This window comes from Aythya marila (assembly GCF_965140915.1).
Source record: "Aythya marila genome assembly, chromosome: 13".
NCBI lineage: Eukaryota > Metazoa > Chordata > Aves > Anseriformes > Anatidae > Aythya > Aythya marila.
This window is the reverse complement of record NC_139054.1, coordinates 8911576-8925129: the sequence shown is the minus strand read 5'-3', so window position 1 is coordinate 8925129 and position 13554 is coordinate 8911576. Positions and strand designations below refer to the sequence as shown.

Sequence of the window (13554 nt, the reverse complement as noted above, 5' to 3'; positions counted from 1 at the left end):
AAAAAACCAACCAACCAACCAACCAAGAAAAAAAACAAAAACAAACAAACGAAAAAAACTGTTGGGAGTAGGGGAGGGATTTGGGGGATTTTCCTCTGGTTTGGACTTCAACACAGGCAGTTTAGAGACACTGGCATGGGATGTGGGAGACTGTCACGAGCTGAGCAAACCTCACGCTCACTGCCAAACGGGAATATGCAGGGCAGTGCCGTTTCCTGATCGAGCAGCATCTCAGGATAAGCCCTGAGTCATCTCTGGGTGGCAAGAGATTAACCCCATGGGTGAAGCACAGAGCAACCCAGGGGCATGCTGCCCTTCTTAGGGTGCTGCCTGTCTCCAGTGGGTCTGAAAATGCCACTGAGCAGGAAGAGGTGGACTTGGATCTATAAAACTTACGTCCTTTGACTTCTCCCTGGTTTTCATCCTACATCCAGAGTGCAGAAGAAAAGATTTTGTTTTAATTTACAAGATTAAATATTTTCATTCTCCCCATGTAGAAAATTGTATCTTCCCATTGTAGATAATTTGGAAAAGGAGCAAGCGACTGGACACACATGAGGATATATCTGAGCTCTCCTCAGGTTCCCATGCTCACATCAATCTTTTGCTGCTTCTGCTCTGGAGGAAGTATGAGGAACCTCAGGGGGCTGATCACTGTTGCACCTGACAGCCAGGGACTGGCAATCTCCTGTCTCATTATTTTACTTACAATGCCAACATGACTAGGCCTGGATGATGTGTCAGCAAGGTAAACAGTGACACAATTACTGCTTTTTTTTTTTTTTTTTTTCCTCACTATTTTAATTTTTGTTTCCCCCCTCACTTCTCTATATTGGAGTTCTCAAGTTTTTGATGTGCTTGAAGCACCTTCTCTCAGCGCCTTCTGTTCAGATGCATTTTCTTGCTCATCATTTCTTGGTCTGCCTTAGTTTTTTCTTTCATGGTTTTGGATTTCTTTTCTCTCACCAGTTCCTCTTATGGTAATCAGAATCTGCTCTGACAACTCTGTCCAAACAGTGGCTAAAAAACCCACAAACGTATGATATGCCCAATGGTAAATGTTAACTGTACAAATTTGCAAACCCATTGCTTTCTATGCAGAAGCAGATTAGGTTTGCCATACTGTTAGATCACTGTGTTGGCTTCAGTTAGTTCTGTTTTCCTCTGCATTTTTTAAGCAACAACCCCCCAAAGAACAGTTTCCTCCTGGAAGCTTGGCTGGGACTGCTGCGTTGTGTAATGGAGACCATCTTCCAGCTATAAACAACAACATTTACTTAGTTAAACATCTTTGTCTTGGTGTTACTGGGGTCCAAATGCTTGTTTTCACCCTGAGAGCAGAAGTGTCATGGCCTTGGCAAGTGGCTTGTCCTGGGAGTCCTGGAGGAAGATGCAAACATGTGCTGCTCACACTATCCGGATACTCACAACTGGGGCCATGCCAAAGGCTTTAGTGGATGAAATCTTCATGTTCTCTGCATTCCTGGCTCAGCTGGGACTGCAAAGGAGCCAGATTTCTGCTGGTCTCTGTACAGGATGAGTGAGCTGCTCCATGTCCCCAGCCAGGAATGGTCTGTCTCACTTCTAGCTGAAGCTTTGTAACTCAGTCTGAAGAAGATAGATCACTTCCTCTGGTGTCCTTTTTGTTCTACACAGGCTTTATTTCTGGTTGTAATCCCATTCGTGTAGCCCTTGTTTAAGCCCAGCTCTCTGTTTAAATCTGCTTGTTTTGCGATTGATTTCATATTTGAAATTTTCAGAGACCAAAAGTATGCAGTTCAATGGGTGCAACACATTTCCAAAGTCACTTATGCGCTTGTTTTCCTTACTACTTTTAGTAACTTGTAAATCGCTTAAGGCCAATTATTTGAACAAACAATGTCATAGTGGATAATCTCAGTTTTGGCAGTGCTATTGGCTGGACACAAACAGCTCATAAAAGAAATGCCTTGGAAACTTTCTGAATGCTAAATGTGGAAAGAGCTTCCCTCTTCCCTCTGAACTGCCTCTGCCACACTGCACTATAAGGTGCAACCAGACACTGAACTGCTTCAAAAATTGTTTTCCAGCAGATGAATGGGAGCAAAGCTCTTTGATAACATATTCTGATGGGTCCCAGCAATCTCGTCCCTGTGCTCACTGCTGTGCTGCTGCAAAGTGGAAAACTAGGGATTTCCTCAGGCCTGCTCAGTGCTTCTATGTAAAATCTTGGCTCCAGGAAATAAAGTGAAACACTGACTAACATCTTCCCTTTAAAAATGTTGGTAGTTCTCCATCCTGGCCAAAATACTGGGTTGTCAGAAAAAGAACCCCTGCCAGAACTGATTATGCTTCAGAAGTACCCGAGGCAGTGTTAAGACTCAGCACACCAAGACAAGGACCATGGATGCTGGGTGTGAGCAGGACTCAATGCCTCAAACATCAGTTTTCAACTGGGGGCTGGTCACAGCTGCTGTCCTCCCTAAAGCCCCAAAAGAGATGTGACAGCAGCGTTCTCCACAAGAGTGTTCAGAGGCTGGTGAGGAATGAAGTAGATTCTCTAATCTTACTCACAACATTGAACAATTAATCCCTAAAGAAACCCTTAAACAAACAAAAGTGGGAAGGAGGAATGCATTTAAAAGTTTATAGAGTGCTGGGGGAGCCCAGCTGCAGGCAGGATGGTTTCGGTGCGTGCGTGCAAAAGGCTTGTTGTCCATCATGATGCAAATGCACTGTCCAGCACGATGCAAACTTGTCGCTCCCAGGCTGTGTGCGTGCAAGGAGTCCCCTTCTCCTGCTGCTGCCCTGGGACTGCTTGTTGTTGTTGTTGTTTTTCAGAGTTAGGGAATCCTGTTGTAAATCAGTACTGAAGGGGTTAGAGCCTTGCTGACCTACACTGGGAGATGTGTTCTGGGGAGCACGTTTATGAGAGATTTTTCTGTCTCATTTTCTCCAAAAGAAACAAAGAACATGAATATGGTCTGTATTTAGGTCCCATGTTGCTTTGAGAATTTGGCAGGCCGGCAAGGTTTAACCTCAGGAGCTGGCTCTGATGGTCTGCTGGAGCAGTCTGATACGCTGCCTTTTTGGAATATTCCATCCCTGACAGAAATGCTTCCCTATGAAAACTAAGACCTGAGAATTGGAGTGCATTAATCCATGTTGTAAAAATGTGCACAGCTGATCAGAAGTTGCTCTTTGAACACTGTGTATATTTTTGTTTTGTTTTGTTTTTCTTTAAACACTTCTAATGAGCACTTCAGGTTTATGGGCTTGAGGGCAGAAAGGAAAACCTGAGTTTACTGTAAGCATGAAGCAAAAATTCTGTATTCTCTTGACCTGTGCTCTTTTTCAGCTCCTTGATATAAAAGACATGCACAGAATTGTTCCTCAAATACATGCCCCAGGAAGTACTAGCTCCTTACCATTTAAAACCAAATAGGTGTTCTTGTGGTGAAAACTCCCACCTCTTGAAACTTTCCAATCAGATGAACAGTAAAAAGCTCGAAGACTCTGCCCCTGTTCTGAGCTCTGTGCTGGGTTCTGATGCTGCAGGTCCATGTGCTGGGCCAGAATGTGCATTTAGGAGCCTGGCTGCGGAAGCTGAACAAACATGACCTGCAAGCTCAGGAGGCATTAGCTCAGCTGCAGTGTTGCATGGCACAAGGCTGATTTATGCACAGACAGTTTGGGCATCCATATTGGGCATGCCTTATATCTTGCTGCTGCTCCTGTACTGGCAATGCTCAGAAATAGAGCCATAGAACCGTAGAGCCAGAAAGAGAGAAAGAGAGAGAGAGGGAGAGAGAGGGAGAGAAAGAAAAGAAGGAAGGAAGGAAGGAAGGAAGGAAGGAAGGAAGGAAGGAAGGAAGGAAGGAAGGAAGGAAGGAAGGAAGGAAGGAAGGAAGGAAGGAAGAAGGAAGGAAAAAGAAAAGAAAAGAAAAGAAAAGAAAAGAAAAGAAAAGAAAAGAAAAGAAAAGAAAAGAAAAGAAAAGAAAAGAAAAGAAAAGAAAAGAAAAGAAAAGAAAAGAAAAGAAAAGAAAAGAAAAGAAGGAAAGAAAGGAAGAAAGGAAGAAAAAGAAAAGGGGAAATAGATTTGGAAATGGAGTTTTTGCACATCACTAAATGGAGCTTTGGAGCAAGAACTTGGGGTCAGATAAGGAATCAGATACATTGGGCAATGCTGGGGGGGAGAAGCAGGGTAGGTTTTGGCAAAGGACAGCATGAGGTATGACCTACTAAGAGATATGGAGCCAGAACAAAGGTCTGAACCATTTTTGAGGTAGCAGTAGAACAGAATAGACACAGCCAGTGTCTGTGAGGATCATAACTGCATCTGTAAGGGAAAACATTATATTTAAATCTAAACAGTCTGAGTTTGTTATCTTTGCAAAATAAACATTCTCATGCATTTGACTTTTTTCCATGCTTACAAAGTGCACTGGATGTTGGACGAAAAACAGAGTGAGATCTTCTAGAGGCCGTTTGCATGCAAAACAGTTAGTAGCAAGAATTCCTAGCTGAGGGTGTCCTGTCACATACAGTTAGTAAAATATTGAATGAATTTGGATCAGAGTGAGTGCTGACCTTTCATGTAATTCCTTTGAGCGCCAGCAGTCCTCCAGATCTGAGGCAGGGTCTGTAGATGGACGATTGGCTGGCAAAAGGCGCATTTTTTTTGCTTTGCAGTAAGACAAGTAACTTCTGCACTTGTACATCCTGTATGCTCCTACTGACCTGTTTTGTGGATGTTTAGTTTGTAAAAAGGACAGAGTTCTTGCAGTGTGTCTGTAGAAGATGCATCATCTGTTTAAAACCTCTTGAGCAAAACAACTATGTCTCCTGGTACTGGTTGTGGTATGTATGAACTGAGCACAAATCTTTGTCATAAAGCTTTTTGGTTATGTCTTGACTTTTTCAACCCCCAAGCCCTTATGGGTATTACTGTTTCTTTTACATTTTTCTCTCTTTTTTCTCTCTCTTTTTTTTTTTTTTTTTTTCTGAGTAATGCAAACTTCAGCATTCCAGGGTGTCTCCCCTTCTCATCTGCCCTTTCCATGACAACCTCACATGCAGGGATGGAGAAAATGAGTGAGAAAAGGAAGAGAAAGAGATGACACAAATCCAAACTAAAAATCTATGAAATTGGTGAGTGTGTGCATTGGGGAGATTCTTATGTATGCTGAGATGCCAGGGATGTTCTGACTTGTAAGTTGGTTAAACCTGGCTGTAAAACACAGTGCTCGAGCCTTTGGGACAGATGAGGGAATCTCCCATCCCATGCAGTGATTTGGTATTGTCCTCCCTCAAGATACCTGTGATGCTTAGGTCTGCTTCTGTGTTAAACCATTTCATTCTCAGTGTGCCATTTCCTTGAGATTCTTGAACTTTATTTCCCTTCCAGATTTTGCCCCAAGTACAGGCACCATGTCTTCCTGCAGCCTGACAGTCCTGACTGCTGTCTGCTTTGTTGTTGTGTCCATGAAGCTGTAGATCAGCTGCACTGTGATAAATAAAATGCTGCATGGGATTCCCCTTTAAATAACCGTCTCTTTTTGCATAGACAATACCAAGAGCCGGACTGTAATATGAGGCAGACAAAAACAAAAGCTGCCAATTTGGGTGCTTTAACTCTTTTTCCTGCCTTAGCAAGTATCTCTCTCTTCCAAGAGAGTTTGCTGATGAGCATTTCCAGCATTCTTTGCAGTTCCTGCTGTGTGAAAGACACAGATGGATAGAAAGATGAGTTTGTTCTCCACAGCTTGCTCAGACCATGTTTGTTTTTGTTTTTGTTTTTGTTTTCTTGTTTGTTTGGGGGGGAGTGTTTTGGTTTTTTTTGTCTGTTTCATCTCTCTCCTAGGTCACACTGGTGTAAGCAGAGCCTGCTGGTTATGGAGCCGGTGATGCCCATTGCCTCTGGCGTGCTGCACAGTCCCAAAGCAAGGGCAGGCACTGGGGTTTCCCCCCAGCCACTGGGGTCAGACATCCTCTGCTTTGAATTAGCATTCAAAAAAGTGGATGAGTGGGGGTCCATCCTGGTGAGGGACCGTGGCTGGCAGCAGCTGACACTGCTGACAGGGACTTCTGTGGCTGCCTTCCATCTGACAAGTGAAGCCTTGCCTGCAGAGCACAGCCCACATCTCCCCAGTAGATGGGCTGTTGCTGCAGAGGAGATCACAGTTGGGGTACTGAGGCTTCTGGATGTTTACTTTGCCCCAGTTTTCATTTTCCAGAAGCCCTCTTGGATGATGCAGGAGCTTCTTCTAGAAAGAGGCTGGGGCCAGGTAGAACATGAGAGGCGAGGGAGGAGGAAGCAGATGGAAAAACTTAGTTTTGTGTGGATGGGAAGTTAGTGTGATTTCACAGCCTTGCTGATCTGCTAACTTTGATTGTGTGCTACTCCAGTGCAGCCTCAGAGCCAAGTCTTCTCTCTGCCACGTGGATTTTTCCTGCTGTTCTCCTTGGTTTGAGCAGTGTGCATGTCTTTTCATGGACTTGGGCAGTGCTTTTCCATGCTACTAATTGGGATACAGGATCATCCTCCTTACACAAGCAATGCTGTGATGTTCCCCTGCTTTCTGTTTCTTTATGTTCACATTATGGTCAGTTTTGCCAGTACTAACAACCTATTCCTCTCTCAAGTTTATTAGCAAGCACTGGGACTCTGTAAAGTGAGTGGGAATCCCCCTGCCTATAGAGGTACACAGATCCTAATCTTGGGGCTCTCACATCTTGCATGTACATGGAGGGGGGCGCAGAAGGGGACCGTGTGTGGGTGTATCCTCCTGGCCCAAGAACTGCTGGAGAAACCAGCTTTTGATATTTGTGTGAATTATTTTTTTTCTTGCTTCTTGCTCTTTTTTTTTTTTTTTTTTGGTTGTCTTGTTCCTCTCTCCTGATTTACTGCATATGCTCACGTGGCCTTGGAAAGGGGGGTTCTCAAACCGTTTCACTTCCAAAAGGAAAAGAAGCTGGCAGGCATTCATATTTCAGTCCTCAAGTTATGTATGTTAAAGTCTCCCGGTGGGAAAATGGAAGATATAAGAGAGCAGAGAGCTGGTGGAGATACTTGTTAAGCGAAAACAGAAGAAAGAAGCATGTAACCCTAGAGCTACATCCAGACAAATTAGAGGTTTCACAGGTATGTTTTCTGTCTGTTGTTAGAACATTTCCATTGATTTTATACATTTTGTGGTAAGATGCTTCATTTTATCTTATGTAATTGTAGGAATGACTGTATTTTAGGAGTAGATTATAAGATATAAGTTGTTCACATGCAGAGGGGATAACGTTTTTATCAATGAAACCTTTTGTTATGTATGTAGCTAAATCAAGTATTAAATCAGATATAGAAGGCTTTGTGACTAGTTCTGAGATTTAAGCTTCCATAGGTTGAACAGAGGGGTTCAGAACAGAGTTAAGGGGGAAAGGAGACTTTATTTTTCCTTCTCCGCAAACAAACCCTTTCTCTGTTTTAAGACTTGTTTGATTAAAAAATGTGGGCTTGTGATTCGGTACCTTAAATACCAGCTCACTGCAGAAATCAGTATTAGTATTTTCCTATTGAATTTTCATTATGCTGAGAAAATAAAATTAAAATTCAATTTTGTCAGTGTGTTCAGAGGAACATATTGCATATTTTGCATTACGGAAACAATAAGCGATCGTATACTAAATGGTTAATATAGAAAATATTTTTGAAATGATCAGTTACCCTCTTTTAAATGAGAGATCATTATTCAACTCTGTTGTCTTTACTTGGTCAAAATTTCTGTTGTTTTAAGGGCCCCATGAGAATTCTTAAATGCCTAAGTGATTCCATAAGGACTTAATTAAAAGGAATGGTCTTTTTATTATATACAGTAAAATACTTTGTCTGATTTCTTTATTGACTATAAAATCTTGAAGCTTGAAAAATGTTCTGCTTAGAGTACAGACTTGAGAGCCGTTGAACTGGAACAAAGAGATCTGTCAAAGGACTCTCCTATTTTAGCTGCTTTGTAGCCACACTTTTCCACACTGAAAACCAGTCTTAATCTTTCTAAATGAATGGTAAATACTGCTGTTAACTCTAGTGCTTGTAAGAACTGTGTATGTAAGTGTCTGTTGCTTATATCTACATGGAAAATATTTCTTTTCTGACTAAAAGCCATCACGGGGGCAAGAGATGCAGATTTGAATTGAGAAAGACTCTGATTGTAGGTGATATTTTGTAAAGACCCTTCAGTGTCTTTGTATCTAGCCCTGTGATTTAAAAAAAAAAATCAAAGCCTGCTTTCCTAATAGCTTTACTAAAAGTCTGCTTTCATGCCTGTGAAGTCCCAGGAGATCCTCAGGTGTGAACTACCTAATCCCCAGTGGCAAGTACTGCCTTTTACATTATTTTAACTGTACAGAGTGCTGGAAATAGAATGAGAAAGCAAAGAAAAGGATTACAAGGAGCTCTAGTGCTGCCTTTGGTCTCAGAAGTTCTTGAAGTATCTGCAGCTCTTGAGTCAATGATCTTTCTCCTCAGCTGGCCACAAAAAGCACCATCTGTAATAGCAGATGAAACCCAGCTGCTCGCTTTTCTGCCAGGCTAATTAAAAAGTGTCGTGACCTCTCTAGTGCTAATTGTGTCCTGTTAGTGGGACAGAGGAAAGGAGTCCAACAGGGTTGCCTGGTATAACAGCTCTCAGATTCCTGACATCATTTTAAATTATTTTATTTTATTGCAATTCTGTGATTCCAGAACTAAGATGGCCACAGTGTATGTCTAATACATGGTTTCTGATCTGCAGGTGAGCAATGTGATAGAAAAGTGCCACTAGCACATGAATTTCCTGCAGAAGCTCCCTTTCTGCCAGCACCAACATGCAGAGCAACTACTCTGTGATCATCACCACCAGAGAAACTCTCCAAGTCCTCTATACAATGCTGGCAAACTCATCGGCTGCATTGCGCTCTCTGCCTCCCTGCCCACTTGCCTCTTCAGATTACCAGTTTTCATTAATTCCAGCATTTTTCTCCGTGGTTTTTGTTCTCGGTTTGGTTGGAAACAGCATGGTAGTTGTGGTGCTCTGTCGTCACAGTAGCCCCAAAACAGTTGCTAATATCTACATTTTCAACTTGGCCTTGGCAGATTTGCTGTGCCTTGCCACGCTTCCCTTCTGGGCTACCTATTACTCACAGAAGTACAACTGGCTCTTTGGATCTCTCATGTGCAAAATCTCCAGTTCTGTCCTGTGCCTGAACATGTTTGCAAGCACATTTTTCGTTACATGCATGAGTGTGGACCGGTACCATGCTATTGTCCATCCTATTCGCTCTCAAAGAAGAACTCCACAACAGGCGTATTTTATAGCAACGGTTGTGTGGGGCCTTGCCGGTTTGTCCTCCCTTCCAACTTTTTATTTCCGTGACACACATTACATTAAGAGCCTGGGGGTGAAAGCTTGCATTATGGCATTTCCTCATGAGAATTATGCGAAATGGTCTGTGGGAACAGCCTTCCTCAAAAATGTACTCGGCTTCTTCATCCCCTTGACAGTGATCACAACATGCTACATCTGGATCAGGAGGCACTTGCTAAAAGCACAGAAGTTTGGGAAAAACAAGCAGAAGATGGACAAAGTCCTGAAGCTGGTGGCTGCTGTTGTTGTGGCCTTCTTAATTTGCTGGCTCCCATTCCACATTTTAACCTTTTTGGATGCCCTAGCTCATATGAACATTATTAACAACTGTGATGTGACAGGGATCATTGACAAAGCACTACCATTTGGCATCTGCATGGCGTTTGCCAACAGCTGCATCAACCCTTTGTTGTACTGTTTTATTGGGAACCAGTTTCAGGAGAAGCTCCATCGCTTGTTTAAGCGACGAGTTTATCAGTTCAACAGCCAACAAGAAAGTTCTTCTTTGAGGAAAGGGAGCTGCTTCAGAGACACTGAGACCCCCGTGGGCAGGGAGAGGGGCCCTGAATCCTTTCTTTAGACACTGGGTTGTGACATGGGGCTGTGTCAGTACAGCTGGCTGCCCCTCAAGTGGAGACACGTTTTTCTCCAGTTCCTTTCATTTTTTGTCCTTTCACTCACCAGCTGTTTGAAGGAGAATGTGTTTTTTTTCTCATACATGAGGATTTATTCTTCCTTCCTTTTCATAATGAGCACTAAAGGGAAGATTCTGGCAAATAACTGTATTGATGGCATTTTAAATATCTGCTTATATGTGCCTGAGATCAGGCAAGTGTTTAATACAGAAAGATAAGATACACCAGAGGAACATTTCACCATAGCTACAACTGTGTAGGTGCTGAGTATTACACCCTGACTGCGCTGATTTTCTAAAAGAGATTCTCATTAGGGAATATGTAAATAAAGCAGTGCAGATACTTCTGTACCTATCTGTAAGAAAATATTTGATCTTTATTATGTACACACACACACACATATATATAGTTTTGAAAATATATTGCTAGAGATAACATATGTTAAATGCATCAGATATACCTCCTGCTTGCTTGGGCCCAGGATCCTGAGAACAGGTGGAGACATGGATTTGCAAATTGCTGAAGGCGAAAGAGAATTAGTGGGGAAAAGTCCTACCACATGAATGTTTTTATACCTTTCTCATAGCATGTAACAGGTTTGCAAGCCGGGTAGTCCTTTCCTTTGGTCCACTGTGGTCACTTTTGACAGTAATGCCCTAGGAACAGTCCTGGTACACCAAGTTCTGGTGCTACACGGGTGAGATAAGTTCCACACACTGTCCAGCAGCCTTCAGGGAAGGACTTGCTGATGGTCTGGACTTTTTGCATTTCAAATGTCACTTACTACTGTATTTTTTGGGTACTGTATACAAAAACCCTAAATGACTCTGTCTTGACACCCAGAAGCAAAACCATGGTGTGATTGCTAAGTCTTGCCCACATCTCAATGCATAAGCTTTCTCATTTATAAATAAAAGAAAGGGGAAAAAAGATTGTGGCAAATAATGACTCTATTTTGAGGTTATGTTTGATTATTTGAAATTTGCTTTTGCTAAAGAGATACTGATTCTAACCACCAATGTGGATCCTTCCAAAATGATTGTGTTTACTAGGCTCAGTATAAAAGAGGGATTTTTTAGCACCATGCTCAATTTCCAGCAGGCTGTCCCCATGCTGGAGGACACAAGGACCAAAAGATAATTAGCTTCAGTGAAATGTGTCCAAAAAGTTACCCTTGAAACTTGTCTAAGCACTTCTGAGTCCATAAATAAGAAATTATACATGCTGCCAGGGTAACAAGGAGTCTGGCCTCCCTGAAAATCCCAGTGCTGGCCAGTGCCTGGGAGCCTTGGGAACATGATGCAGGAGCCATGTATCACTCTTAGAGCAGGGGCATGTTGCTTTGCTGGTGCCCTTGAAAATAGGATTTTGCAAGAAATTTGGCAGTTTCAGAGTGATGTGGGAAGAAATTTTGTGCAGAACTGAGCAAAATGGGGCCTTCAGGAATATCCACTTCTCCCTGTCATGGTTTGGTGTTCTGGTAGTAGGGTATGCAGCTGGAGAGATGCTTATCCCAGAAAATGGAAGAGACGCCACTGTGTTTCCCCTGGAATGTTTTTGGTGAAAATGTTCCGACAAGCTAATAGTGTCTGGGGCGTTGGATATTTCTGGAAGGACAAACTGTTAATTGCTTAGCAATGAACACAACAACACAGTCATGCTACTGCAGAACAAATAATTATACTAATAAAATTACCAGGTGTTCAAAGTGGTAGGCTCAGAGGGGTAATAAGAGGTTGTAGAGCCTTTTTACCTTTGCTGCAGTACAGATTGGGTCAGTAATGAGCACAACTGTGCCGCTAATTGGCATCTTGGTAGTCTCAAAACAAAATACAAACTACATGAACTGACCCCACTCCTACCTGTGCTTCAGCTGTATCTGTTCTGGGCATAAGTACAGCTTATATATTTTCAACATGTCAGTTTGGACCTGTTCAAAAATAACAGTTTTCATCCAGTCCTATGCCTGTGCAAACCTCCACAGGTAGGAAAATAAGACAGAAATCTGAAATCTAGCTACAGTTAGATTTACACCTGTGAGAGGCAAGGAAAATGAAGATAAAGCTTCCCAGAGGATAGAGCAGCAATGCAGGGTCTCCCATGGCTGCAGCTAGAGAGCAGAAATCAATGACTGCTTCTTGGGGCTGAGAGCTGCACTCTTTTCTTCTCAGAAAAAAAAAATAATAATAATAATAAATGGGAGGCAAGACAGGGAGAGGAGGAAAATCCCTTCTTTCAAAGGTCACATTCTGCAAGGGTGAAAGGGTGATAAACCAAGACAACTCACTAGCTCAGCAGTGACATTTCTGTTTGCCAAATCTGCTTTGTATTTTATACATAAGTCACGAATTTGAGTAGCTTGGTTAAACAAACACCCAAAAAAGACTGTCTGGAGAGGAACCTGAGATGGAAGTCAGGAAGATCTGTGTTGGTGTTGCTTTATTTTTAGAGCAAATTGAATACTGTTGTGCTCTATGACTTTTTCATGCTAGAGTTTCTCATGGGATTTTTCAGGGATTTTCCATGGAAAATGTGATTTTCCACACTTTCAGAATGTTGTGTTTATTTTTTTTCTGGATTTTATGAAAAAGAATGTAGACACAAATGCAAGTGGGTTTTTTGTTTGTTTGTTTGTTTGTTTTTTCTTGCAAATTTAGAAGCTACTTCTTTCCTTTCAACATAACATTTTGCTGATATTTGCAAACCATTCTAGTACCGTGATGCATGCAATTTTCTCAGGGAATCTCAAGCACATGCGTGGTTTCTCAGTGTCTTGCTCTCTGTGCAAGTATGGTGAGATGAATTTATGAGCAACAGCTGGGTTTTGGAGAGGTTGTGCCAGTATCAGTGCCAAGGCAAACCTGCTGCAGAGGGGTGAATGATGCTCTTCCCTGTGGAAGTGCTAATGATTTGGAGTTAAAGCTGAGTGGCAGCATGATTTCTTTGGAAAGGGGGATGTTCTGGAACATTGCTAGGCCTGTCAGTGTGTCTTTCCCAAGAGAGGCATGGAAGGGATGGTTTCCCATTGAGTTCATTTGGTCTCTGTCATATTTGTACACCAAATCCTATTTGCAGCTTCCTTTTCTAGCTGTATTTGATTACTATCAGCTGAAATGAATTGCAGAGAATCTTGATCCAAACTGAGCATCCTGTGTGTGTCCCTGAGCTGACTTTAGTATGCTCCTTCAATATATGAAGCAGAGCAAGTCACTGGCATTTATTAGCATGAACTAGTACTGAGTGCTAAGCTAAATGCCTTGTTTATATAAGATATACAATAAGAAATGTTTGGTACAGCATGTTCTCACTGAGAAGTCAACACAGCCTGAGCCTGCCCTGGCACCTACTCAGCACACTTGTCCAACTCCTTGGGCCAGAGTATGGGCAGGAATATCATCTTGCTACACTGCAGCTGACAGTTGCAGCTTAGCTGCCTTCTGTGGTGAGTCCCCTTGCCCTTCAGCCAAGGGACAAACAAATTGCTTGTGCTTCCCTGTGAAAATGAGGACCATCTGGGAGTTGTCCTGGAGGGAACACAGAAAAGC

At 42.4% G+C, this 13554-nt stretch overlaps 1 protein-coding gene across 3 annotated transcripts; it reads left to right on the top strand.

Annotated features, from left to right (window-relative positions):
* The first annotated feature begins 4664 nt into the window (after positions 1–4664).
* AGTR2 (angiotensin II receptor type 2) lies at positions 4665–13322 on the top strand. 3 transcript variants are annotated; one of them, XM_082771247.1, is made up of 4 exons: positions 4665–4839; positions 5003–5130; positions 6914–7123; positions 8763–13322. In XM_082771247.1, exon 4 carries the CDS (start codon positions 8836–8838, stop codon positions 9952–9954), a length of 1119 nt encoding a protein of 372 aa, XP_082627373.1. In that variant the 5' UTR covers positions 4665–4839; positions 5003–5130; positions 6914–7123; positions 8763–8835; the 3' UTR covers positions 9955–13322. The 3 variants fall into 3 exon arrangements, with proteins under 3 accessions (XP_082627373.1, XP_082627374.1, XP_082627372.1); XM_082771248.1 differs by having other exon boundaries at positions 4802–4839; positions 4988–5130; positions 6945–7123; XM_082771246.1 differs by having other exon boundaries at positions 4802–4839; positions 4988–5130.
* Positions 13323–13554: the final 232 nt, after the last annotated feature.

Bases quoted from the DNA above. Each gene is read 5' to 3' on its own strand.
- AGTR2 (XM_082771247.1), top strand. From the start codon at position 8,836: ATGCAGAGCAACTACTCTGTGATCATCACCACCAGAGAAACTCTCCAA.